Source organism: Aquarana catesbeiana, linkage group LG01 (assembly GCF_042186555.1).
Source record: "Aquarana catesbeiana isolate 2022-GZ linkage group LG01, ASM4218655v1, whole genome shotgun sequence".
Classification (NCBI taxonomy): Eukaryota; Metazoa; Chordata; class Amphibia; order Anura; family Ranidae; genus Aquarana; species Aquarana catesbeiana.
This window is the reverse complement of record NC_133324.1, coordinates 58400889-58427534: the sequence shown is the minus strand read 5'-3', so window position 1 is coordinate 58427534 and position 26646 is coordinate 58400889. Positions and strand designations below refer to the sequence as shown.

At 44.2% G+C, this 26646-nt stretch overlaps 2 protein-coding genes across 2 annotated transcripts in view; both read left to right on the top strand.

Moving 5' to 3' along the window:
- Nucleotides 1-7544, top strand: part of LOC141131527 (ATP synthase subunit alpha, mitochondrial-like) — a 36919-nt gene extending 29375 nt beyond the window's left edge. Inside the window, exons 3-4 of the mRNA XM_073618901.1 lie at nucleotides 5448-5577; nucleotides 6977-7544. Coding sequence (XP_073475002.1) covers nucleotides 5448-5522 — 75 coding nt within the window. The 3' untranslated portion in view covers nucleotides 5523-5577; nucleotides 6977-7544. The remainder of the gene's footprint in view (nucleotides 1-5447; nucleotides 5578-6976) is intronic.
- Nucleotides 1-26646, top strand: part of LOC141131516 (ATP synthase subunit alpha, mitochondrial) — a gene marked incomplete at its 3' end in the record, with an annotated part of 126143 nt that overhangs the window by 35200 nt on the left and 64297 nt on the right.

Genomic DNA, 26646 nt, shown 5'->3' with positions numbered 1-26646 from the left:
AGTCCCCCAGGAAGTCAATGCACTTGCGACATCTGTCCTGCAGCTTAAGTCCCTGCAAATAAAATTCTTCCGACTGCTGATGTAACCACTCATTTGAAGCATAAGTTGCCTCCGGAACACTCCCAAATCGTTGACCCTTTAGGTGTTTTTTGAGATTGGGGAACAGATGGTGAGGAGCCAGGTCGGGCAAAGAGGGTGGATGGGGCATCGCTTGTAAGCCTGAGGAGTTCAGTTTTGTCACTGTTTCACCTGCAGTGTGTGACGAGGCGTGGTCCTCTTTTTTTTGTTCGCTTGTCAAAAGTTTTGGGCTTCTCAAAAGCTTTCTCATTTCTAATTCGCTGTGGATAATGGCATCAACTCTCAAGTGATATTCCCACATATGTAGCAATACTTTTGGCTGATGTTCGGTGGTCCTCCATGAACATGTCATGGATGGCTTTCGCATTTGCAGGCACAGAGACAAAAACAGGCCTTCCACTGAGTTTCTCACTTTCGACACCAAAATGGTCATTTGACAACCCAACGTTTAACTGTTGCATATCAAGGTCCACTGTCACCCATAGGTAGTTGATTAGACAAATTGGCAAGTACACCCTGCAATTTACAGCTTTCTAGCTCAATTTATTTCTTGGTAAGGCTCAATACTTTAATAAAAGTGTACACTGCGCTAAATTGAAAATATAGTGTGGAGCAGCTACTTACAAGGTGACAACAACCAAAGAAACATGTGAAAATAAAAAGTAGCGCATAGATTGTGCCAAAAGTCTTCAATCAAGAAAACAACTGAAAAAAACAACAAATATTTACAAATAATAAACATAACAGTGAAAAAAACGTATAAGTCTTTCAATATAAGTGAATAAAGTCCCATCAGTGAATGGGGAACAAATAACATGGAATGTCCCACTGAAAACCATGCGTGGATACGGGGAGGCAGATGTTATAACACGGGTGAATCAACAAATCGTCCCCAAGTTGTATCTCATAACGACATGCGATTTGGTAAAGATGGTGTGTAAGAAACTCTTACCAGATGCGATGGACTCCCTTGTCAGTGACAGGGAGTCACTCGAGCAGGTTGCCTCTCAGGGCCAGTGAACGGACATCACAGCTCTGCGAACCTTCTGGGTCAAACTCTGCGCGGATCTCCCGGGGCCGCCAGGTGGGTCCTCCCAAAGGATGGCCGAGGTGCGGATCAGAGGGAACAGTGCGTCACGTCCAAAAACTGGATTGAAGGCTGGTTAAATCTCTCAGTAGGTATGTGGAGAAAAAATGAACAAGCTCCACATAGTGTAGATGAGCAAAAATAGGATTTTTATTGCTAAAAACGCCAGATAACAATAAAATGTGATCACAGAATATAAAATCAAAAATGGGCAACAAGAAGGATGCTGGAAGCAAGAAGGATGCTGGAAGCATCCTTCTTGTTGCCCATTTTTGATTTTATATTCTGTGATCACATTTTATTGTTATCTGGCGTTTTTAGCAATAAAAATCCTATTTTTGCTCATCTACACTATGTGGAGCTTGTTCATTTTTTCTCCACATACCTACTGAGAGATTTAACCAGCCTTCAATCCAGTTTTTGGACGTGACGCACTGTTCCCTCTGATCCGCACCTCGGCCATCCTTTGGGAGGACCCACCTGGCGGCCCCGGGAGATCCGCGCAGAGTTTGACCCAGAAGGTTCGCAGAGCTGTGATGTCCGTTCACTGGCCCTGAGAGGCAACCTGCTCGAGTGACTCCCTGTCGCTGACAAGGGAGTCCATCGCATCTGGTAAGAGTTTCTTACACACCATCTTTACCAAATCGCATGTCGTTATGAGATACAACTTGGGGACGATTTGTTGATTCACCCGTGTTATAACATCTGCCTCCCCGTATCCACGAATGGTTTTCAGTGGGACATTCCATGTTATTTGTTCCCCATTCACCGATGGGACTTTATTCACTTATATTGAAAGACTTATAAGTTTTTTTTTACTGTTATGTTTATTATTTGTAAATATTTGTTGTTTTTTTCAGTTGTTTTCTTGATTGAAGACTTTTGGCACAATCTATGCGCTACTTTTTATTTTCACAAGGCTCAATACTTATCAGCACCCCTTTGTATGAAACAAATAGGTGACTTAAGTCTCCAGCATCTACCAGAAAGAACTATCAGTTTTGGTGAACTGACCATTTTAGTATAGAAAATGTTGATGGGACCGTACACGTTAAATGCCATTAGACCTGTGAGTAAACATTCTGAGGCACATAGATCCATTCATACCAGTTAACCGGTTCCTGACCGGCTCACGCAGATATACTGCGGCAGATTGGCTCTCCTGGGCGAAATTCCGTGTGTGTGTATATATTTATATAATATATAATGGCTTTGCCCAGGAGAGCCATCAGAGGGTGGGCACGCAAGAGCGCCGGAGTCACGCACGCTGCACAGCAGGGTACTCGATGCACAAGGCCGGTGGGTGCAATAGCCGCCGGCCACGTGCAATCGTGTGCACGAGAGCCAGCACAGGGATTTGTGTGTAAACACGCAAATCCCTGTGCTGTCAGAGGAGAGAAGACAGATTGTGTGTTCCTACAAAGTAGGGACAGCGATCTGTCATCTCTCCTAGTTAGTCCCATCCCCACACAGTTAGAACACAGTGAGGGAACACACAGTTAACCCTTTGTTCGCCCCCTAGTGTTAACCCCTTCCCCGCCACTGACATTTATACAGTAAGTGCATTTTTATAGCACTGATCGCTTTATAAATGTCAATGGTCCCAAAAATGTGTCAAGTCTCCGATCTGTATGTCCCAATACCGCTAAAAATCGCAGAATACCTCCATTACTAGTAAAAAATAAATACATTTAAAATGCCATAAATCTTTCCCATAGTTTGTAGACGCTATAACTTTTGTGCAATCGAATCAATACACGCTTATTGCGATATTTTTTGTAAAAAAAAAAATGTAGAAGAATACATATTGGCCTAAACTGATGAAGATTTTTTTTTAATTGGGAGGTATTTATTATAGCAAAAAGTAAAAAATAAAAAAGTTAATTTTTTTTCAAAATTGCCACTTTTTTTTTTTTTTTTTTTTAAGCACAAAAAATAAGAACCGCAGAGGTTATCAAATACCACCAAAAGAAAGCTCTATTTGTGGGAAAAAAGGACCTCAATTTTGTTTGGGTACAGCATTGCATGACCGGACATTTGTCAGTTTAAGCGACACAGTGCCATATTGTAAAAAGTGCTCTGGTCAGGAAGGGGGTAAAATATTGCCGGGCTGAAGTGGTTAAAGGGGTCCATGTATCTAATTCAGCTAAGTTGCAGATGCAGAACTGCATTTGAGAACACTACTAGACACGTTACTTATTGACCATCATCCTTGATGTTGCATTAGTCCTGCTTGATGGTGAGGCTGTCTCCAGTTTTCAAGGGCAGGGAAAATGGGTAGACATAATGAGAAGCTGTACACAGACATTAGGGTTACAATCATTGCTTTCAATGCATCCTGTTTTACAGGAAATCTCCTGAAGACCCTTTAACCACTTCTTGACACCTTTCAGTTGGAAGCTGTGTAAATGTACCCCTGTAATTTTAGACTGCTCACATATTGATCTAAACCCATTTGTGAGTAGTGTACCCTTCAGACCATTAAGCCATCTAGACTTGCAGCTGTTTGTTTCTGTGTACAAGAGACCACCGTATAGACAACCAACTAATGGTCCACTAGAAGCACCATCTTATCTTGTAAACAAATGCCTTTTATGACCAATCCTAGACATTACATCAGAATAAATTCCTAGGATGGCTTATGCGTTGTTTAGTAGCCTTGCCCTGCCCTAGAATACATCTGGCTTGCTGTCCTCAAAAAATTTCTATGTTGCTGTACAGTCGACCCCCCGTGAAGTCGCGGTTCAGAGTTTGCTGTCTCAATCTTTTATTAGGTTTTCTATCTAGCACCAGCCTTGGGGGAGCAAGCCCGGGTCTATCTAGTCAGGTCATGCCTAATGTTTTCAAAGTTCTGCGGTGAATTTCATCCTTGGCATCTCAGCTTTTTATGTATCAAATTGGATTTCACCTGTTCTATCCACAAGTGTCATGAGTTGGCGCACTATGTATACAAGTCTGCTATGAGTATAACCGGCTGAAAGACTTCTGAGTTCAAGGTGCCCAGTAAACGGGTTAAAGGGTCCCGAGGTTTAAGTACAGGGAGCACGGATGAGGTTGTGTTATCTCCATCCAAAATCTGGTTAATTTTCGACATCTCCATAGCATGGGTGTTGAGTCTCCCTGCTTTCTGGTACATTTGGGACATAATGGGGAGTTATGCTTACCCCATTGGTGTAGTTGTAACAGGGCCCTAAACACCCGATGTAAGATACATACAGTAGATTAGCCATTAAGATGACTCTTATTTTTTTTTTTTTTTTTAGGTTGGTGAATGGTTATCTGCTGCTGAGCTGGCCGAGATTTGATCCATCTATGGGCAGGTTGATTGTACCCAAGTTGATTCATCGACTGACTTGGATACAACCAGAGTGTCAGGTTTCTAGCATGCGATTATTGGCTGTGGCTATAGCCGTTAGTAATAATCGCTGTGTTCTGCCTGCAGAAAATGCTCCCTGCGCCCCCTCCTGCCAGAGAATGCAATGCTCAGCAGGGAGGGATTCCACCATCAACACTGATTGTGGTTACAGAGAAAGGAAAGAAAATCACACCATCTATGGCCTGCCTTATTCTATCCAAAAGAAATTGACTAGATTTACTCTATCTTTAACAACCTCCAAAAAAAGATATCTTTAGAGCCTTTTTATATGATCACTGGATGAGAAAAATTTACAAAAGGAGCAATAAGCTAACTGTAAATGTCTCAAGCTAACTACACACTTCTGTAATACCTTTCCCTGCAACTGTAGGGGCGCTTTCACACTGGGGCGGGGGGGCATCAGCAGTAAAGCGCTGCTGTTTTTAGCGGCATTTTACCGTAGTTTTAGCAGCGCTTTTTGGCCACTAGAGGAGTGCTTTTATCCCCCGCTAGTGGCTGATGAAGGGGTTAATATCGCCCGCAAAGCGCTGCTGCCGCAGCGCTTTGCAGGCACTTCGGCGGTGCTGCCCATTGATTTCAATGGACAGGGGCGCTTTAGGAGCGGTGTATGCACCGCTCCTAAAGTTCCCCAAAGATGCTGCTTGCAGGACTTTTTTTAATGTCTCACAAGCGCACCGCTCCAGTGTGAAAGCACTTGGGCTTTCACACTAGAGTGACAGGAGAGGCGATTTGCAAGCATTATTTTTAGCGCTAAAACGCCTGTAAAGCGCCTCAGTGTGAAAGTAGCCTAAGTCTGCAAGTTTCTTTCTTTGTTGAGCTTCCAGAATCTCTGTACTGCAATTGAAATAATTTAACCATTGTCTCTGGTTAAAATATTTAGTTTCGGTGTCCTTTTTCTCTCTGCAGGTCATCTGGATCCAGGATTGTCTTCATGTGATAAATTACCCCCTAGTGAGACACAGAATAACGAGGATGAAATAAACATTGCCTCTTCGGGCAGCGAGGTGGAGATAGTCGGGGTTCAAGAAAATGCAAGGTATGTCGGTGATTGGGAATCTTTTGGTTTGCAAAGGCCTGGGGAAAAAAGGAAACATTGGGGGGAGGGGAACTTTTTTTTTTTTTTGCCTTTTTTTTTTCAAAGCCATTTTTGTTTTTTGTTTTGCTGGAAAAATTGAAAAAAAACGTGTGGAATATGTGTTTACATTGATAACTAAAATATCTATGACGTGGTATTGAAAATATAACATGAAGACCTTTTAATAAAAGATTTGAGACTCTACATAAAGTCTTAAATTATTGCAAGTTCTTTCAGCTGAAGACAAGCAAATCCTGGAATACAGTTCAAGTAACACTGTACTTCTCAATGCAGTTCTCAAACAGGAGAAATATGTATTTCTGCCACTAGGGGGCACTTCAGGTAAACAGCTCTGTTCAGTTTGCTTGTGGGCTACATGTTGTACCTCCTACAGTTGGGTAATTGTTGGGATACAGTAGATGATAGTTTCTGTCCTCTCAGGTCTTCATTGACAGGTAAGAGGGTAAATTTATCTGACAAATTATTTTATCTTTTTTACCTTTTAAATGGTGCCTATTCATGTTCTCCACCATCATAGGATAATCTTTACCTATAGTCTGGTCAGTAAATTGTTTACTTTCCTCCTTTCAGAAAAATGAGCAATATACTGTGTGCTTCTGGATCAGTAGTGTCAATAACCGAAAATGCATATTGTGCACTACTTGTGTGCTGGAAAGATATCACATGGGTCTGCAGATTCTTACACGATTCAAGGGAGATCCTTCTTTCCTTTTGGATACAAGAGGGATCTCCACTTGAAATGGGTAAGCATTTGCGGACCCATGGGAAATCTTCCTGGCACACAAGAAGTGCATGTACAATGGCTGTCTTGTTTGGATATTGTTAGGAGAAAAGGAGTATACTTTAAAGTATATCTACACCAAAACTTTTTTTTTTACTTTTTTTTTTTTTTTTTTTTTAAAGCTTTGGATAGAGTAAAGAATGATTTTCTCCTCACTCGGTTTCTCCCTCTTAAGAATGATAGCTTACCCTTCCTGTCTTGTAGACACAACAGGAAGTGAGAGGAAATGTTTCCAAAATAAGGGATATCCCCTCCTAGACAGTTGTAACAAAACCAGAGTTCCATTGTAAGATTTTTCCTTTTATTTTTCCTTTTCTTCCTACTCTGGTCCACCATAAGGTAAATCTTGTGTGTCTTAAGCAAGCTATTGTAATATTTGCTTTTTGTAATAATGGTCACCAAGACTTTTCTAAACATCCCCAACAACGAACACAGGTTCAGTCCTATCGTTGCCTTGGGGCTCTTTTAGGCCATGGTAGGTTCACATTATGCACATGTCATTATGCAGTATCTGCGAAATATATATCAGTTGATTATCTTTCTCTTTCTTCCCGCAAGGTTTGTCCACCCCCGGGGCGGAGTTATACAGAGAGTATCGTCATGGAAGCATGCAGCTGGCTCCCAGTATAACAGCTCCCACCAAACACCATCATGGACAGGGGTGACTACCCAGCAGAACTGGACTGCCCCTTCAGAAGTAGTTGACCTTACTCTGGACGAAGATTCAAGGTGCAAATATTTACTGAAAAGCCGGGCCCTCCCTGTTTTTGTCCCCATTTCCCCTCTACCTCCGGCACAATCCTTCCATTGAGGTTACACATGCTCTCTTCCAGGAGTCCGGGAATTTTTAGGGTTTGATGACCCATGCATTAACAAGCACATTAGTAATTTTATTTTTTTTCACCTAAGCAGCTGGCCAAATCCAATTTTAGATTACTGCCCTCCCCTACCCTCTCTGAATTGCAATACTTGTCCAGAATCATCAAGGTATAAAGCACCTTTCAGTTTTTCCCTTATTGCTAATTTAAATGCTTTGTTAAAAAAAAAATAATATATGCATAAGTATTTATACTGTATGATTAGAAATAAACATTGATAAGGATGCTTCCTCGGCACATCAAGCAAACTCAACCCCCTTGTTTGCTATAGGAGTTTAGTTCAGGGATATATCTATGTATCAAGGTAGCCATTTTTTGACTGATTATGCCACCTTTAATCCTCTGGTGTCAGGTGGAAGGACAGCCAAAATCAGGGGACAAAATGGCTGCTGCTGTTATGTGCAGGAGGTAACGTGTAATGGGACTTTGTCATAACGTTTGGTTAACGCAGAAATTTACTCACCTTCAGTCCAGCGATGTGACGTCCTGGAGCTCCCCGCCGGCCACTGACATCTTTGGACGGCCACCTTCCAGGTCTCCTTTGCCGGCCGCTGTCAATGGCCTGGGCTAAGATGACGCCACTCCGCTGAGTTCTGTCAGCTTTGGCATTGCCGAATTTGTACAATGAGTTGTGTGTGCGCAGTTCACTGTACAGGGGTGGACAGGCAGGTAAGTCATTTTAATGCAGAGGAGACAAAGCATGACAAATCCTGCCTGTTCGCCCATTTTTATTTTTTAGCATAAAGTTCCACTTAAAGCTTTGAGGCAAGCAGTCATTACCTGATTTCATCTTTCACATACTGTCTTCTCTGACACTGAGGCTGAACCAGTACATGGTGTTACAGCCCCAGATCTAGCATGAGGCAGTTGAGTCAGTAATTGGCTGCTTTCATCAGAGTCCAGTAACAAGTTTCTGGGCCTTTGAGTCAATTCAAAGGTGATTCCCTTTACAAATGAGGAGGAAATCTGCTTTTGACCCATAATTTCAGTGTCACAGAAAGGTCCCCCCCCCCTATCATGTTTTTGTAAGCCACAATAGGAATCTCATTCAGCTGTCTTGAGGTTGTGTGGTCCTGTCTTCAAGTCTGTCACCGATCTTGGTCTTCTGGTCCAAGAGTCGGCTGCAGGCAGTCTGAAATTCAGCAGGTGGGGTCAAATTTTGATTGATCTGGACATTCAGTGCCTTAAAGTGGTTGTAAACCTCAGACATGAAATATGAGCAAAGCATATCTTTCTATAGTGTGTACTTGTCTCAATTAACCACTTGCCGACCGCCTAACGTATATATACGTCGGCAGAATGGCACGGGCAGGCAGAATCACGTACCTGTACGTGATCTGCCTCCCGCGGGCGGGGGGTCCGATCGGACCCCCCCCCGGTGCCACCGGCGGTCGGCATCTGACTAGGAGCGTCGGGAGGCGAGGGGGAGACCATCCGATCGTGGCCCCCCCCTCGCGATCGCTCCCAGCCAATAGGAATCCTCCCCTGCCTGTGTGTAGTTTCACACAGGCAGAGGATGTGATGTCATCTCTCCTCGGTCTGGCAGTTTCCGTCCCAGCGCCGAGGAGAGAAGACATGTAAGTGCACACAACACACACACACACAGTAGAACATGCCAGGCATACCTTACACCCCCGATCCCCCCCCGATCGCCCCCCGATCCCCCCCCCGATCACCCCCCCCCCTGTCACAAACTGACATTAGCAGTATTTTTTTTTTTTTTTTTTTCTGATTACTGCATAGTGTCAGTTTGTGACAGTTACAGTGTTAGGGCAGTGAATATTACCCCCCTTTAGGTCTAGGATACCCCCCTAACCCCCCCTAATAAAGTTTTAACCCCTTGATCACCCCCTGTCACCAGTGTCACTAAGCGATCATTTTTCTGATCGCTGTATTAGTGTCGCTGGTGACGCTAGTTAGGAACGTAAATATTTAGGTTCGCCGTCAGCGTTTTATAGCGTCAGGGACCCCCATATACTATCTAATAAAGGTTTTAACCCCTTGATTGCCCCCTAGTTAACCCTTTCACCACTGATCACCGTATAACTGTTACGAGTGACGCTGGTTAGTTCGTTTATTTTTTATAGTGTCAGGGCACCTGCCGTTTATTACCGAATAAAGGTTTAGCCCCCTGATCGCCCGGTGGTGATATGCGTCGCCCCAGGCAGCGTCAGATTAGCGCCAGTACCGCTAACACCCACGCACGCAGCATACGCCTCCCTTAGTGGTATAGTATCTGTACGGATCAATATCTGATCCAATCAGATCTATACTAGCGTCCCCAGCAGTTTAGGGTTCCCGAAAACGCAGTGTTAGCGGGATCAGCCCAGATACCTGCTAGCACCTGCGTTTTGCCCCTCCGCCCGGCCCACCCAAGTGCAGTATCGATCGATCACTGTCACTTACAAAACACTAAACGCATAACTGCAGCGTTCGCATAGTCAGGCCTGATCCCTGCGATCGCTAACAGTTTTTTTGGTAGCGTTTTGGTGAACTGGCAAGCACCAGCCCCAGGCAGCGTCAGGTTAGTGCCAGTAGCGCTAACACCCACGCACGCAGCATACGCCTCCCTTAGTGCTATAGTATCTGATCGGATCAATATCTGATCCGATCAGATCTATACTAGCGTCCCCAGCAGTTTAGGGTTCCCACAAACGCAGTGTTAGCGGGATCAGCCCAGATACCTGCTAGCACCTGCGTTTTGCCCCTCCGCCCGGCCCAGCCCAGCCCACCCAAGTGCAGTATCGATCGATCACTGACACTTACAAAACACTAAACGCATAACTGCAGCGTTCGCAGAGTCAGGCCTGATTCCTGCGATCGCTAACAGTTTTTTTGGTAGCGTTTTGGTGAACTGGCAAGCACCAGCCCCAGGCAGCGTCAGGTTAGCACCAGTACCGCTAACACCCACGCACGCAGCATACGCCTCCCTTAGTGGTATAGTATCTGAACTGATCAATATCTGATCCGATCAGATCTATACTAGCGTCCCCAGCAGTTTAGGGTTCCCACAAACGCAGTGTTAGCGGGATCAGCCCAGATACCTGCTAGCACCTGCGTTTTGCCCCTCCGCCCGGCCCAGCCCAGCCCACCCAAGTGCAGTATCGATCGATCACTGACACTTACAAAACACTAAACGCATAACTGCAGCGTTCGCAGAGTCAGGCCTGATCCCTGCGATCGCTAACAGTTTTTTTGGTAGCGTTTTGGTGAACTGGCAAGCACCAGCGGCCTAGTACACCCCGGTCGTAGTCAAACCAGCACTGCAGTAACACTTGGTGACGTGGCGAGTCCCATAAGTGCAGTTCAAGCTGGTGAGGTGGCAAGCACAAGTAGTGTCCGGCTGCCACCAAGAAGACAAACACAGGCCCGTCGTGCCCATAGTGCCCTTCCTGCTGCATTCGCCAATCCTAATTGGGAACCCACCGCTTCTGCAGCGCCCGTACTTCCCCCATTCACATCCCCAACCAAATGCAGTCGGCTGCATGAGAGGCATTTTCTTTATGTCCTCCCGAGTACCCCTACCCAACGAACCCCCAAAAAAGATGTTGTGTCTGCAGCAAACGCGGATATAGACGTGACACCCGCTATTATTGTCCTTCCTGTCCTGACAATCCTGGTCTTTGCATTGGTGAATGTTTTGAACGCTACCATACAATAGTTGAGTATTAGCGTAGGGTACAGCATTGCACAGACTAGGGCACACTTTCACAGGGTCTCCCAAGATGCCATCGCATTTTGAGAGACCCGAACCTGGAACCGGTTACAGTTATAAAAGTTAGTTACAAAAAAAAGTGTAAAAAAAAAAAAAAAAAAAACATACAAAAATATAAAATAAAAAAAAAATAGTTGTCGTTTTATTGTTCTTTCTCTCTCTATTCTCTCTCTCTATTGTTCTGTTCTTTTTTACTGTATTCTATTCTGCAATGTTTTATTGTTATTATGTTTTATCATGTTTGCTTTTCAGGTATGCAATTTTTTATACCTTACCGTTTACTGTGCTTTATTGTTAACCATTTTTTTGTCTTCAGGTACGCCATTCACGACTTTGAGTGGTTATACCAGAATGATGCCTGCAGGTTTAGGTATCATCTTGGTATCATTCTTTTCAGCCAGCGGTCGGCTTTCATGTAAAAGCAATCCTAGCGGCTAATTAGCCTCTAGACTGCTTTTACAAGCAGTGGGAGGGAATGCCCCCCCCCCCCCAACGTCTTCCGTGTTTTTCTCTGGCTCTCCTGTCTCAACAGGGAACCTGAAAATGCAGCCGGTGATTCAGCCAGCTGACCATAGAGCTGATCAGAGACCAGAGTGGCTCCAAACATCTCTATGGCCTAAGAAACCGGAAGCTACGAGCATTTTATGACTTAGATTTCGCCGGATGTAAACAGCGCCATTGGGAAATTGGGAAAGCATTTTATCACACCGATCTTGGTGTGGTCAGATGCTTTGAGGGCAGAGGAGAAATCTAGGGTCTAATAGACCCCAATTTTTGCAAAAAAGAGTACCTGTCACTACCTATTGCTATGATAGGGGATATTTACATTCCCTGAGATAACAATAAAAATGATTAAAAAAAAAAAAAAAACGAAAGGAACAGTTTAAAAATAAGATAAAAAAATAATAATAATAAAGAAAAAAAAAAAAAAAAAAAAAAAAAGCACCCCTGTCCCCCCTGCTCTCGCGCTTAGGCGAACGCAAGCGTCGGTCTGGCGTCAAATGTAAACAGCAATTGCACCATGCATGTGAGGTATCGCCGCGAAGGTCAGATCGAGGGCAGTAAGTTTAGCAGTAGACCTCCTCTGTAAATCTAAAGTGGTAACCTGTAAAGGCTTTTAAAGGCTTTTAAAAATGTATTTAGTTTGTCGCCACTGCACGTTTGTGCGCAATTTTAAAGCATGTCATGTTTGGTATCCATGTACTCGGCCTAAGATCATCTTTTTTATTTCATCAAACATTTGGGCAATATAGTGTGTTTTAGTGCATTAAAATGTAAAAAAGTGTGTTTTTTCCCCAAAAAATGCGTTTGAAAAATCGCTGCGCAAATACTGTGTGAAAAAAAAAAATGAAACACCCACCATTTTAATCTGTAGGGCATTTGCTTTAAAAAAAATATATAATGTTTGGGGGTTCAAAGTAATTTTCTTGCAAAAAAAAATTATTTTTTTATGTAAACAATAAGTGTCAGAAAGGGCTTTGTCTTCAAGTGGTTAGAAGAGTGGGTGATGTGTGACATAAGCTTCTAGATGTTGTGCATAAAATGCCAGGACAGTTCAAAACCCCCCCAAATGACCCCATTTTGGAAAGTAGACACCCCAAGCTATTTGCTGAGAGTCATGTTGAGTCCATGGAATAATTTATATTGTGACACAAGTTGCGGGAAAGAGACAATTTTTTATTTTTTTTATTTTTTTTTGCGCAAAGTTGTCACTAAATGATATATTGCTCAAACATGCCATGGGAATATGTGAAATTACACCCCAAAATACATTCTGCTGCTTCTCCTGAGTACGGGGATACCACATGTGTGAGACTTTTTGGGAGCCTAGCCGCGTACGGGACCCTGAAAACCAAGCACCGCCTTCAGGCTTTCTAAGGCCGTAAATTTTTGATTTCACTCTTCACTGCCTATCACAGTTTCGGAGGCCATGGAATGCCCAGGTTGCAAAAACCCCCCCCAAATGACCCCATTTTGGAAAGTAGACACCCCAAGCTATTTGATGAGAGGTATAGTGAGTATTTTGCAGACCTCACTTTTTGTCACAAAGTTTTGAAAATTGAAAAAAGAAAAAAAAAAATTTTTTTTCTCGTCTTTCTTTATTTTCAAAAACAAATGAGAGCTGCAAAATACTCACCATGCCTCTCAGCAAATAGCTTGGGGTGTCTACTTTCCAAAATGGGGTCATTTGGGGGGGGTTTGTGCCACCTGGGCATTCCATGGCCTCCGAAACTGTGATAGGCAGTGAGGAGTAAAATCAAAAATGTACGCCCTTAGAAATCCTGAAGGTGGTGATTGGTTTTCGGGGTCCCGTACGCGGCTAGGCTCCCAAAAAGTCCCACACATGTGGTATCCCCATACTCAGGAGAAGCAGCTAAATGTATTTTGGGGTGCAATTCCACATATGCCCATGGCCTGTGTGAGCAATATATCATTTAGTGACAACTTTGTGCAAAAAAAAAAAAAAAAAATTTGTCACTTTCCCGCAACTTGTGTCAAAATATAAAACATTCCATGGACTCAACATGCCTCAAAGCAAATAGCTTGGGGTGTCTACTTTCCAAAATGGGGTCATTTGGGGGGGTTTTATGTCATCTGGGCATTTTATGGCCTTCAAAACTGTGATAGGTAGTGAGGAGTAAAATCAAAAATGTACGCCCTTAGAAATCCTGAAGGCAGTGATTGGTTTTCGGGGCCCCGTACGCGGCTAGGCTCCCAAAAAGTCCCACACATGTGGTATCCCCATACTCAGGAGAAGCAGCAGAATGTATTTTGGGGTGCAATTCCACATATGCCCATGGCCTGTGTGAGCAATATATCATTTAGTGACAACTTTTTGTAATTTTTTTTTTTTTTTTTTTTTTTTGTCATTATTCAATCACTTGGGACAAAAAAAATGAATATTCAATGGGCTCAACATGCCTCTCAGCAAATTCCTTGGGGTGTCTACTTTCCAAAATGGGGTCATTTGTGGGGGTTTTGTACTGCCCTGCCATTTTAGCACCTCAAGAAACGACATAGGCAGTCATAAATTAAAGGCTGTGTAAATTCCAGAAAATGTACCCTAGTTTGTAGACGCTATAACTTTTGCGCAAACCAATAAATATACACTTATTGACATTTTTTTTACCAAAGACATGTGGCCGAATACATTTTGGCCTAAATGTATGACTAAAATTGAGTTTATTGGATTTTTTCTAGAACAAAAAGTAGAAAATATCATTTTTTTTCAAAATTTTCGGTCTTTTTCCGTGTATAGCGCAAAAAATAAAAACGGCAGAGGTGATCAAATACTATCAAAAGAAAGCTCTATTTGTGGGAAGAAAAGGACGCAAATTTCGTTTGGGTACAGCATTGCATGACCGCGCAATTAGCAGTTAAAGCGACGCAGTGCCGAATTGTAAAAAGTGCTCTGGTCAGGAAGGGGGTAAAACCTTCCGGGGCTGAAGTGGTTAAGAGCACTAAGTGTCATTTCTGTCTGCTGCCTCATTCCTCTATGTAGAGAAGAGACTGCTGCAGATAGACAGATTAAACTTATGCAGGAGGATTTGTTTCATCTGTTTATCACCTGAGGCCAGTCACTTTACTGAGTATATGTAAAGGTTTACAACCACTTTAATTGAACTAGCTGTTAACAGGACAGTAGGAGCAGTCCCTTGTGTGACTGCACAAACTACCTTACCTTTTTGTTACCAAAGCAGGTAACTGTTAGCATTGGAAACTGCCTGCACCGTAGATGCGACTTTTTTTTTGTCAGATTAGGCCTTAAAGCAGAACTTCAAGAATATATAAAGCAGTTACTCCACTAACCTGTTATGCATTCATTAACCACTTGCCGACCGCCTCACGCATATATACGTGAGCAGAGCGGCACGGGCAGGCAAAATCACGTACCTGGTACGTGATTGCCTTCCCGCGGGCGGGGGGTCCAATCGGACCCCCCCCCGGTGCCATCGGCGGTCGGCGTTTGGCTGGGAGAGTTGAGAGACGAGGGGGAGACCATCCGATCGTGGCCCCCCCCTCGCGATCGCTCCCAGCCAATGAGAAACATCCCCTGCCTCTGTATAGTACACAGAGGCAGAGGATGTGATGTCATCTCTCCTCGGCTGGCCAGTTTCCGTTCCAGCACCGAGGAGAGAAGACATGTAAGTGCACCAACACACACACAACACAGTAGAACATGCCAGGCACACTAAACACCCCCGATCCCCCCCCGATCGCCCCCCGATCCCCCCCCGATCACCCCCCCCCCTGTCACAAACTGACAGCAAGCAGGTTTTTTTGTTTTGTTTTGTTTTTTTCCTGATTACTGCATGGTGTCAGTTTGTGACAGTTAGCAGTGGTAGGACAGTTAGTATTAGCCCCCTGTAGGTCTAGGGTACCCCCCTAACCCCCCCTAATAAAGTTTTAACCCCTTGATCACCCCCTGTCACCAGTGTCGCTAAGCGATCATTTTTCTGATCGCTGTATTAGTGTCGCTGGTGACGCTAGTTAGGAACGTAAATATTTAGGTTCGCTGTCAGCGTTTTATAGCGACAGGGACCCCCATATACTACCTAATAAATGTTTTAACCCCTTGATTGCCCCCTAGTTAACCCTTTCACCACTGATCACCGTATAACTGTTACGGGTGACGCTGGTTAGTTTGTTTATTTTTTTTAGTGTCAGGGCACCCGCCGTTTATTACTGAATAAAGGTTTAGCCCCCTGATCGCCCGGCGGTGATATGCGTCGCCCCAGGCAGCGTCAGATTAGCGCCAGTACCGCGAACACCTACGCACGCACCGTACACGCACCGTACACCTCCCTTAGTGGTATAGTATCTGAACACATCAATATCTGATCCGATCAGATCTATACTAGCGTCCCCAGCAGTTTAGGGTTCCCAAAAACGCAGTGTTAGCGGGATCAGCCCAGATACCTGCTAGCACCTGCGTTTTGCCCCTCCGCCCAGCCCACCCAAGTGCAGTATCGATCGATCACTGTCACTTACAAAACACTAAACGCATAACTGCAGCGTTCGCAGAGTCAGGCCTGATCCCTGCGATCGCTAACAGTTTTTTTGGTAGCATTTTGGTGAACTGGCAAGCACCAGCCCCAAGCAGCGTCAGATTAGCGCCAGTACCACTAACACCCACGCACACACCGTACACCTCCCTTAGTGGTATAGTATCTGATCGGATCAATATCTGATCCGATCAGATCTATACTAGCATCCCCAGCAGTTTAGGGTTCCCAAAAACGCAGTGTTAGTGGGATCAGCCCAGATACCTGCTAGCACCTGCGTTTTGCCCCTCCGCCCGGCCCAGCCCAGCCCACCCAAGTGCAGTATCGATCGATCACTGTCACTTTTTTTTGTAGCGTTTTGGTGAACTGGCAAGCGCCAGCGGCCTAGTACACCCCGGTCGTAGTCAAACCAGCACTGCAGTAACACTTGGTGACGTGGCGAGTCCCATAAGTGCAGTTCAAGCTGGTGAGGTGGCAAGCACAAGTAGTGTCCCGCTGCCACCAAAAAGACAAACACAGGCCCGTCGTGCCCATAATGCCCTTCCTGCTGCATTCGCCAATCCTAATTGGGAACCCACCACTTCTGCAGCGCCCGTATTTCCCCCATTCACATCCCCAACCAAATGCAGTCGGCTGCATGAGAGGCATTTATATGTCCTCCCGAGTACCCCTACCCAATGAACCCCCCCAAAAAAGATGTGTCTGCAGCAAGCGCGTATATAGACGTGACACCCGCTATTATTGTCCCTCCTGTCCTGATAATCCTGGTCTTTGCATTGGTGAATGTTTTGAACGCTACCATTCACTAGTTGAGTATTAGCGTAGGGTACAGCATTGCACAGACTAGGACACACTTTCACAGGGTCTCCCAAGATGCCATCGCATTTTGAGAGACCCGAACCTGGAACCGGTTACAGTTATAAAAGTTACAGTTACAAAAAAAAAGTGTAAAAAAAAAAAAAAAAAACACAAACAAAAATAAAAAAAAATAGTTGTCGTTTTATTGTTCTCTCTCTCTCTATTCTCTCTCTGGTGTTCTGCTCTTTTTTACTGTATTCTATTCTGCAATGTTTTATTGTTATTATGTTTTATCATGTTTGCTTTTCAGGTATGCAATTTTTTATACTTTACCGTTTACTGTGCTTTATTGTTAACCATTTTTTTGTCTTCAGGTACGCCATTCACGACTTTGAGTGGTTATACCAGAATGATGCCTGCAGGTTTAGGTATCATCTTGGTATCATTCTTTTCAGCCAGCGGTCGGCTTTCATGTAAAAGCAATCCTCGTGGCTAATTAGCCTCTAGACTGCTTTTACAAGCAGTGGGAGGGAATGCCCCCCCCCCCCCCCCACCGTCTTCCGTGTTTTTCTCTGGCTCTCCTGTCTCAACAGGGAACCTGAGAATGCAGCCGGTGATTCAGCCAGCTGACCATAGAGCTGATCAGAGACCAGAGTGGCTCCAAACATCTCTATGGCCTAAGAAACCGGAAGCTACGAGCATTTTAGGACTTAGATTTCGCCGGATGTAAACAGCGCCATTGGGAAATTGGGAAAGCATTTTATCACACCGATCTTGGTGTGGTCAGATGCTTTGAGGGCAGAGGAGAAATCTAGGGTCTAATAGACCCCAATTTTTTCAAAAAAGAGTACCTGTCACTACCTATTGCTATCATAGGGGATATTTACATTCCCTGAGATAACAATAAAAATGATTTAAAAAAAAATATGAAAGGAACAGTTTAAAAATAAGATAAAAAAGCAAAAAAATAATAAAGAAAAAAAAAAAAAAAAGCACCCCTGTCCCCCCTGCTCTCGCGCTAAGGCGAACGCAAGCGTCGGTCTGGCGTCAAATGTAAACAGCAATTGCACCATGCATGTGAGGTATCACCGCGAAGGTCAGATCGAGGGCAGTAATTTTAGCAGTAGACCTCCTCTGTAAATCTAAAGTGGTAACCTGTAAAGGCTTTTAAAGGCTTTTAAAAATGTATTAATTTTGTTGCCACTGCACGTTTGTGCGCAATTGTAAAGCATGTCATGTTTGGTATCCATGTACTCGGCCTAAGATCATCTTTTTTATTTCATCAAACATTTGGGCAATATAGTGTGTTTTAGTGCATTAAAATTTAAAAAAGTGTGTTTTTTCCACAAAAAATGCGTTTGAAAAATCGCTGCGCAATTACTGTGTGAAAAAAAAAAATGAAACACCCACCATTTTAATCTGTAGGGCATTTGCTTTAAAATAGTATATAATGTTTGGGGGTTCAAAGTAATTTTCTTGCAAAAAAAAATAATTTTTTCATGTAATCAAAAAGTGTCAGAAAGGGCTTTGTCTTCAAGTGGTTAGAAGAGTGGGTGATGTGTGACGTAAGCTTCTAAATGTTGTGCATAAAATGCCAGGACAGTTCAAACCCCCCCAAATGACCCCATTTTGGAAAGTAGACACCCCAAGCTATTTGCTGAGAGGCATGTCGAGTCCATGGAATATTTTATATTGTGACACAAGTTGCGGGAAAGAGACAAATTTTTTTTTTTTTTTTTTTTTTTTGCACAAAGTTGTCACTAAATGTTATATTGCTCAAACACGCCATGGGGATTTGTGAAATTACACCCCAAAATAAATTCTGTTGCTTCTCCTGAGTACGGGGATACCACATGTGTGAGACTTTTTGGGAGCCTAGCCGCGTACGGGACCCCGAAAACCAAGCACCGCCTTCAGGCTTTCTAAGGCCGTAAATTTTTGATTTCACTCTTCACTGCCTATCACAGTTTCGGAGGCCATGGAAAGCCCAGGTGGCACAAAACCCCCCCAAATGACCCCATTTTGGAAAGTAGACACCCCAAGCTATTTGCTGAGAGGTATAGTGAGTATTTTGCAGACCTCACTTTTTGTCACAAAGTTTTGAAAATTGAAAAAAGAAAAAAAAAAAAATTTTTTTCTGGTCTTTCTTCATTTTCAAAAACAAATGAGAGCTGCAAAATACTCACCATGCCTCTCAGCAAATAGCTTGGGGTGTCTACTTTCCAAAATGGGGTCATTTGGGGGGGGGTTGTGCCATCTTGGCATTTTATGGCCTTCAAAACTGTGATAGGTAGTGAGGAGTGAAATCAAAAATGTATGCCCTTAGAAATCCTGAAGGTGGTGCTGGGTTTTCGGGGCCCCGTACGCGGCTAGGCTCCCAAAAAGTGCCACACATGTGGTATCCCCGTACTCAGGAGAAGCAGCTGAATGTATTTTGGGGTGCAATTCCACATATGCCCATGGCCTATGTGAGCAATATATCATTTAGTGACAACTTTTTGTAAATTTTTTTTTTTTTTTTTTTTTTTTGTCATTATTCAATCACTTGGGACAAAAAAAAATAAATATTCAATGGGTTCAACATGCCTCTCTGCAATTTCCTTGGGGTGTCTACTTTCCAAAATGGGGTCATTTGGGGGGGGTTTGTACTGCCCTGCCATTTTAGCACCTCAAGAAATGACATAGGCAGTCATAAACTAAAAGCTGTGTAAATTCCAGAAAATGTACCCTAGTTTGTAGACGCTATAACTTTTGCGCAAACCAATAAATATACGCTTATTGACATTTTTTTTACCAAAGACATGTGGCCGAATACATTTTGGCCTAAATGTATGACTAAAATTTAGTTTATTGGATTTTTTTTATAACAAAAAGTAGAAAATATCATTTTTTTTCAAAATTTTCAGTCTTTTTCCGTTTATAGCGCAAAAAATAAAAACGGCAGAGGTGATCAAATACCATCAAAAGAAAGCTCTATTTGTGGGAAGAAAAGGACGCAAATTTCGTTTGGGTAGAGCATTGCATGACCGCGCAATTAGCAGTTAAAGCGACGCAGTGCCGAATTGTAAAAAGTGCTCTGGTCAGGAAGGGGGTAAATCCTTCCGGGGCTGAAGTGGTTAATAAATGATGAACTGCATTAAACAGAACTAGTATAGGTAAATCATTTTGTATCAGATTTCTGTAGTCCTCAGCACAGCAAACCAAGAGGAGGGCCAGCACTGCACACCTTTCGAGAATTCATGTTCCCAGTCTTTGCACTCTTAACAGGTTGAACATGCTTGCAGGAGGGGAGAGCAGAGGGATGTATCCTCCTCTGTGCACGCTTTCTCTATCGTTGTCCAATCCCGCACTGTGGAAGAAGAGGTCTCTTTAATGCCTTTGGGGAAGGGGATATAATAACTATCATAGAGCCCTGTTATATCTGCTGTGATATCAGTTTTAATTCGTAGTTGCACTGTAGCTGAAGATTGCTATAGACTTTGGAAGATAAGAGTGTGCAGGAAAAGCCATATTGCTGCTGGAATCTTGGCAGCATCCCACTTTAAAGGCTTGAAATCACTTTATGGGCATTTGAAGGCCCCCCTTCACACTATGGACAGGCAGTAGTGCCAATTGTCTTCACTGTTACATAACGGCCTTTATTTAGTTACGTGGTGCAAAAAGCAGAATGACAGATTAATCTTGATTGAAGGGTTACAGAACATTTACGGTTTGCATCATTTAATAAAGACCCAAGTCTTGTATCCAAAGAAACAAAGACAAAGTTGGCTTTTCTGTTGTCCAAGTTCCATTTTCTTGTACTCTGTTAACTGTCATACTTGCTTTCAAAGTATTTTAAAAGGCAAGTCCCTTTCAAAGATAATGCACTGCTTGGAGGACTCAACTTACCTCTTCAAGAGGCCACTCTTGTTTTGAAGGTAGTGAAAAGTAGTGGTCATTTTACATACTCTGTCTCTTAGTGTTGGTGGGCTTGGAGTTAGAAAGGTCGTTGGGCTTCCTCATCTTGGTGGCCCCGGTTTATGTGGTGATGCCTTGTTTTAGTAGATTATCTGAGCGTGTGGGGCAGAGAATAAAAGGACAGGCTGGTCTTTATAGCCATAAGTGATCCTAAGGCTCAGTTCACACTGCTGCGACCTGAAAGTGCGACTTCAGCGTGATTTTGAAGCAACTTCAGGGAATGCCTGTGTAATCTTCCTGTAATGTTGGATCTTAGTCACATCAAATAAGATAAGGATCCAACTTCGAGGCGACTTCTATTAGTCTATGGGCACAAGTTGGATAGAGGTCACCTTGAAGTACAGGAACTTTTTCTAAAGTCGGAGCGACTTCAGTAGTGCTAATTAAGACAGCTCTCTTTGACTAATGTGGGATTTCACAGGTCACATGAATTGGGGTCTCAAGTCACTTCCTAAGTCGTGGAAGTGTGAACCGAGCCTTAGCAGAACGGTTAAACTCTAATTCTCTCCCTGTACTCTGCTGGATTTCTTGAACAGCCAGGTGGCCAAGACCAGAAACTGCTTTTGTGTGGCCCATCCTAGCATACGGTTTTGTAGGTGATGCATACCTTTTAGAACAGACATGTTGAACTCTGATAGAATAGAATCACAGATTGTTCGGGGTACCTTCATAAAAAGCCAGGCTAATATTTGTGGATTAGAATGCCAGGAATCTAGTATACTAACAAAAATACCATATTTGCCGGCGTATTAGGCGACTGGGTGTATAAGATGACCCCCTATTTTTCCAGTGGAAACATAGGTTTTGGGCTATACTCGCCTTATAAGACTACCCCCCCCCCTTCTGAGGCAACACCATTTAAAAAAAAAATTAGAAACATTAAAAAACACAAAGCAAGAATGCCAGCTACTCATCCGCCATGCTGTGATATGTCATACAGTAAATCGAACATTAATAACAGACAGAGATCTCTTGAATGCCACACCTCTGGAAAGTAGAATTTTCACTAACCAAACCTTTGCCACTTTTGGGTTACATTCTATGGGAATTGTCCACCAAATCGCATTTAATAAATGTATTAAAATTCACTAGTAATACAACCACCCCCTGTCCTATGTCCCAGATTCACCTGTTCCTCTTGGCTGCCTGGGACCTCAAAGGCAAGCAGGATGTATAGTAGTAGGAGATCAGTGAATAGATTTACCCTGTGAAGCAGGGGCGGGATCCAGGGGGGGGCAACAGGGCAATTGCCCCCCCCGAAATAGTCGCACTGACAATCTCCCATCATGTCATTGCTGCCTCTGCCCGCAGCCCGAGTCTCTCTCTCACATCAGCCGATCAGCGGCAACGAGAGAGAGACCCGTCTAATGTAGTTGCGGCCACACTGACTGACTAGGAGGAGGGGTGGGTGGAGCCTCTTCCCTGCACTCGTTGCTAACGCCGGGGCCACCCGGCGTCTAGCAACGAGTGACGTCAGAGTCACGTTGGCAGTGGCGTTTCTGGGGTATGGCAGCCATGGGCGCCATGGGAGCGCGGCAAAAAGCCACCCCTGCACGAAAAAACCTTCACCTGTCCTCCCGCGGCCGCCTCCCGTAACCATGTAGCTTCTGGCACCGCGGCCGGCCTGCAGGAGCACGGCGCCGGCACAGCAATTGTTTCTTGGCCTGGGGAGGCGAGTGACAGGCGCCTCCATTATGGATTACGGCCAATGACTGGCCAGACCGGATCCACGTAGGGTAACAGTGTCCCTCTGCGCGGCAACATCTTCTCCACGGAGGAGCGGGGAATGTGGCATGAGGAGAAGGAATGGTTGAGGGCAGGATGGAAAACCCCCAGCAGCAGCACCAAGGATAGCAGCGTTAGTGTTGGCTCCAGTGACTGGGCAGGCAGCAGGGAGATTACATTATCTCTCTGCTGCCTGACTCTGGGACACAGCAAGAGACAACCAAACCACCTTAGCAGGCAAGTGGCAATCCGCAAGGTGTGGCAGGTGACCTGGCAAGTGGCAATCCGCAAGGTGTGGCAGGTGACGTGGCAAGTGGCAATCCGCAAGGTGTGGCAGGTGACGTGGCAAGTGGCAATCCGCAAGGTGTGGCAGGTGACGTGGCAAGTGGCAATCCGCAAGGTGTGGCAGGTGACCTGGCAAGTGGCAATCCGCAAGGTGTGGCAGGTGACCTGGCAAGTGGCAATCCGCAAGGTGTGGCAGGTGACCTGGCAAGTGGCAATCCGCAAGGTGTGGCAGGTGACGTGGCAAGTGGCAATCCGCAAGGTGTGGCAGGTGACGTGGCAGGTGAAGTGGCAATCCACAAGGTGTAGCAGGTGACGTGGCAAGTGGCAATCCACAAGGTGTGGCAGGTGACGTGGCAGGTGATGTGGCAAGTGGCAATCTGCATCTGGTGGCAGGCAAGTGACAATCCGCAACGTGTAGCAGGTAATGTGGCAAGTGACAAACTCAGGTCTCCCACTGATTCTGCATTATGGTGAGTTGAACTATTTCATTTTATATTACAATGTAATTATAGAAAAAATGTGCTTCAATCATCCTGACACTGGTGCCGGGATGATTGAAGCACAAACACCAGCCGTTTCCCCGATAAATTGCCCACAAAGGAAACGGATTTTCTGGCAGTGCCCCTCCCGAGACTAGACTCTGGATCCGCCCCTGCTGTGAAGTATGGTGAGCAATGTATTTTTTTAATGAATACAAAGCCTGCTTGGATTGGCAGAGGCTGTAGCATCATCAGCCAGTGTCTCTCTCTCTCTCTCTCTCTCGCTCTCTCTCTCTGCTAATCTGAGCAGGCTACTGTATGTAGCCTGCTCGGATTGGCAGAGGTTGTTACTTCAATCCGAGCAGGCTCTGTATTCATAAATAGAATACTTCGCTCACCGGGATTGGCTCAGCGGCTGAAGCCACATACAGTATTACCGGGCATCTAGGGGGCTGACATCCATCGGGCAGCATTCCATACCCAGCGTATAAGACGACCCCCGATTTTTGGGCATTTTTAAAAAAAGTTTGTAAAAGGTCGTCTTATAAGGCGGAAAATACGGTAATTGTATATATAATATGGAATATTAAATTTGTGGATTCGAGAACTGCATCTTGCAACATTTGAATTCTAGTAAATGTAATAAACATTTTATGAAGCACATAAAAGGAAAACTGTGTACCATAGCTTTAAAGGGGTTTTAAAGGTTTGTTTAAAAAAAAAAATTGTAATACTTGCCTTCTCTGTGCAAGGGTTTTGCACATAGTGGCCCTGGTCCTCCTCTTCTGGGGTCCCCCAGCCTTGCTCCTGGCTCCTTCTCGAGTGCCCTCACGGAGTGTTGCTTTCCATGGGGGCACTCATGCGGGTGCGCTCCCAAGTCCTGCTGCTGCGTTCATTGACATAGAAGGCAGGACACTGCTCCACCCCCTGTGTCACTGGATTTGATTGACAGCAGCGGGAGCCAATGGCTCCTGCTTCTATCAATCTATTCAGAGAGTAGCCGAGACAGTGGCTGGAGCTGCTGTGCTCGTTCCCGTCACTGAAACGATCGGGTTCAGGTAAGTAAAAGGGGGGCTGCTGCACTACAGAAGGTTTTTACACCTTAATACATAGAATGCCTTAAGGTGAAAAGCCTCAAGGGTTTACAACCCCTTTAATGACATTTTTGGTTCTCGATATTAATGTCAAAGTACACCTGTCAGTTGTTTTAAAAGCCTGCATTAATGGCCCCCATAGACAGCTCAAATTTCAGCTTTTCAGCACACCAAAGAGAAAAATCCTTGGATTTTCCCTGTCTACTCTAACAGCGTAAATAGAGGGATCTTCACTATATTCAGGCAGCAATGGCACCTGCGGCTGCTTTCAGTGACTGTACCCGGCTCAGTCAAACCAGGAGGTGATTGCAGGGCCACCCAGAGATCGAATTTCAAAAGATTTAGCAGGGTTTGGCTGAAATTCAAGCCATCTATGGGAGGCCTTAAAGTTATTTTAAAAGTTATTTATAGCGGTTATAGAAAATACTTGGCTAATCACCTTCTCAATGCCACACACAGACATTTGACTTCCAACTGTGATTATTTTGATTAGCTCAACATGAAAATAAATATCCTGGAGCATTTCAGTCTCTGGTAGTGCAACTGAAGAAAACAATTAACTGTGGGTGGGCAAGGCACGGTCAGAAGATGGATACAAACACATTTTAAAGGCTTTATCAATGCCTAAAATCACAGTGAAGTCTATTATTAAGAAGTGGAATTGATTTGTTACAACACAGACCCACCCTGGATCAGGATGTTGCTCCAAACTGGATGAAAGAGCTAGGAGGCAACTGGTCAGAGGCTACCAAGAGGACTACAGCAACTCTGAAGCAGTTGCAGGCATTTATGACAGAGTGGTCATTGTGTACATGTGACAACAACATCACAAATTCTCCACAACTCTGGCTTTTATGGGAGGGTTGCAAGAAAAAAAGCCACTCCTCTAAGAAAGGCCACATGCAGTCGTGACTGAGCTTTGCCAAAACACACCTTGAAGATTCTGAGGCCACATGGAAAAAGGTGTTCTGGTCAGATTTAATTATTTGGCCTCAACACCAAGCGATATGTCTGGCGGAAATCCAGTACAGCTAACCATCCAAATGGTGATTCCTACAGTAGAGCAAGTTGGCAATATCCCGTTATGGGGGTGTTTCTCTGCAGCAGGGACTGGAGCACTTCTCAGGATAGAAGGAAAAATAAATTGCGATAAACATCAAATTCTTGAGGAAAATCTGCTGCCCTCTGCCAGAAAGTTGTCAATGAGAAGAACCTTCCAACATAATGACCCAAAGCACACAGCAAAAATGACCACACCGTGAGGAGAAAAAGGTGAATGCCCTTGCATGGCCTAGTCAGAGCCCAGACATAAACCCCATTGAAATTACTTGAACACTGCAGTCCACTAACAGTCACCATCAAATTTAGCTAAACTTGAGCAGTTCTGCCAAGAAGAGTGGGCAAAATTTTGCAACGTCTAGATGTGCAAAGTTATTAGGTAAGTATTTAGTGGGGCTGAGTACAAAAGTTTTTTTGCAGAAAATGCATTAAGTTAAAAAAAAGAATAAACCTTCAGCCTTTATAGTCACTTTTAAGTTACAAAATGAAACCAAGATCAAAGCACTACTGAGGAATTTTTGGCTAACAAATAGATACAGCGGCTATGTAGAGTTTCCTCTTAGATGGAACTTTTACATTTAAAATGGCTGACAAGCTCACTTTATATGGATTTATACTTCAAATATTTGCTTTGCACAGCGTTGCAGTTTGAGTAGTAAGAACCCTGAAGAAGGCATAAGTGGCTGAATTCTTACTGGCACAGGGTACAAACACAAACCCAATTCTCTGCTGCTTCATGAGGTGGTCCACCTCGCTTCTGAATGCTTTCCCAGCAGGAAAGGGATGGCAGGCAGGGTAAGGAAGTCATAGGGTGGGCATCATTTGGTAGGGTAAGCAAGTTGTGCAGTGTTTGGTGCAAAGCACGATGTAAATCAAAGCATAGTTGACACAATTGTGTCTCCATACCCCCCCCCCCCTCTCCCCCACCCTTGGGTTTGAATCAAACATGCACTAAAGCCCCACTTTTAACACCAGTCTGAATAACAAATTAGAGACCCTCAGATTCTACTGGACACAAAGTCTCTTAAACCGATACTATTTTATCCTTCACGGCAGCTCTGCCTTGTACCTTCAACTTAAATTTTGAGGAGCCTCAACAGCCTATAAAATGATTGAGCAATAACATTTACTTTTGCATACTACTTTTATTTCCACTCCCCTGACCATGCCCACTGGATCATACATGTTTAACAGGCCATGTTAAGACTGTGCAAATACATTTTCTATATTGG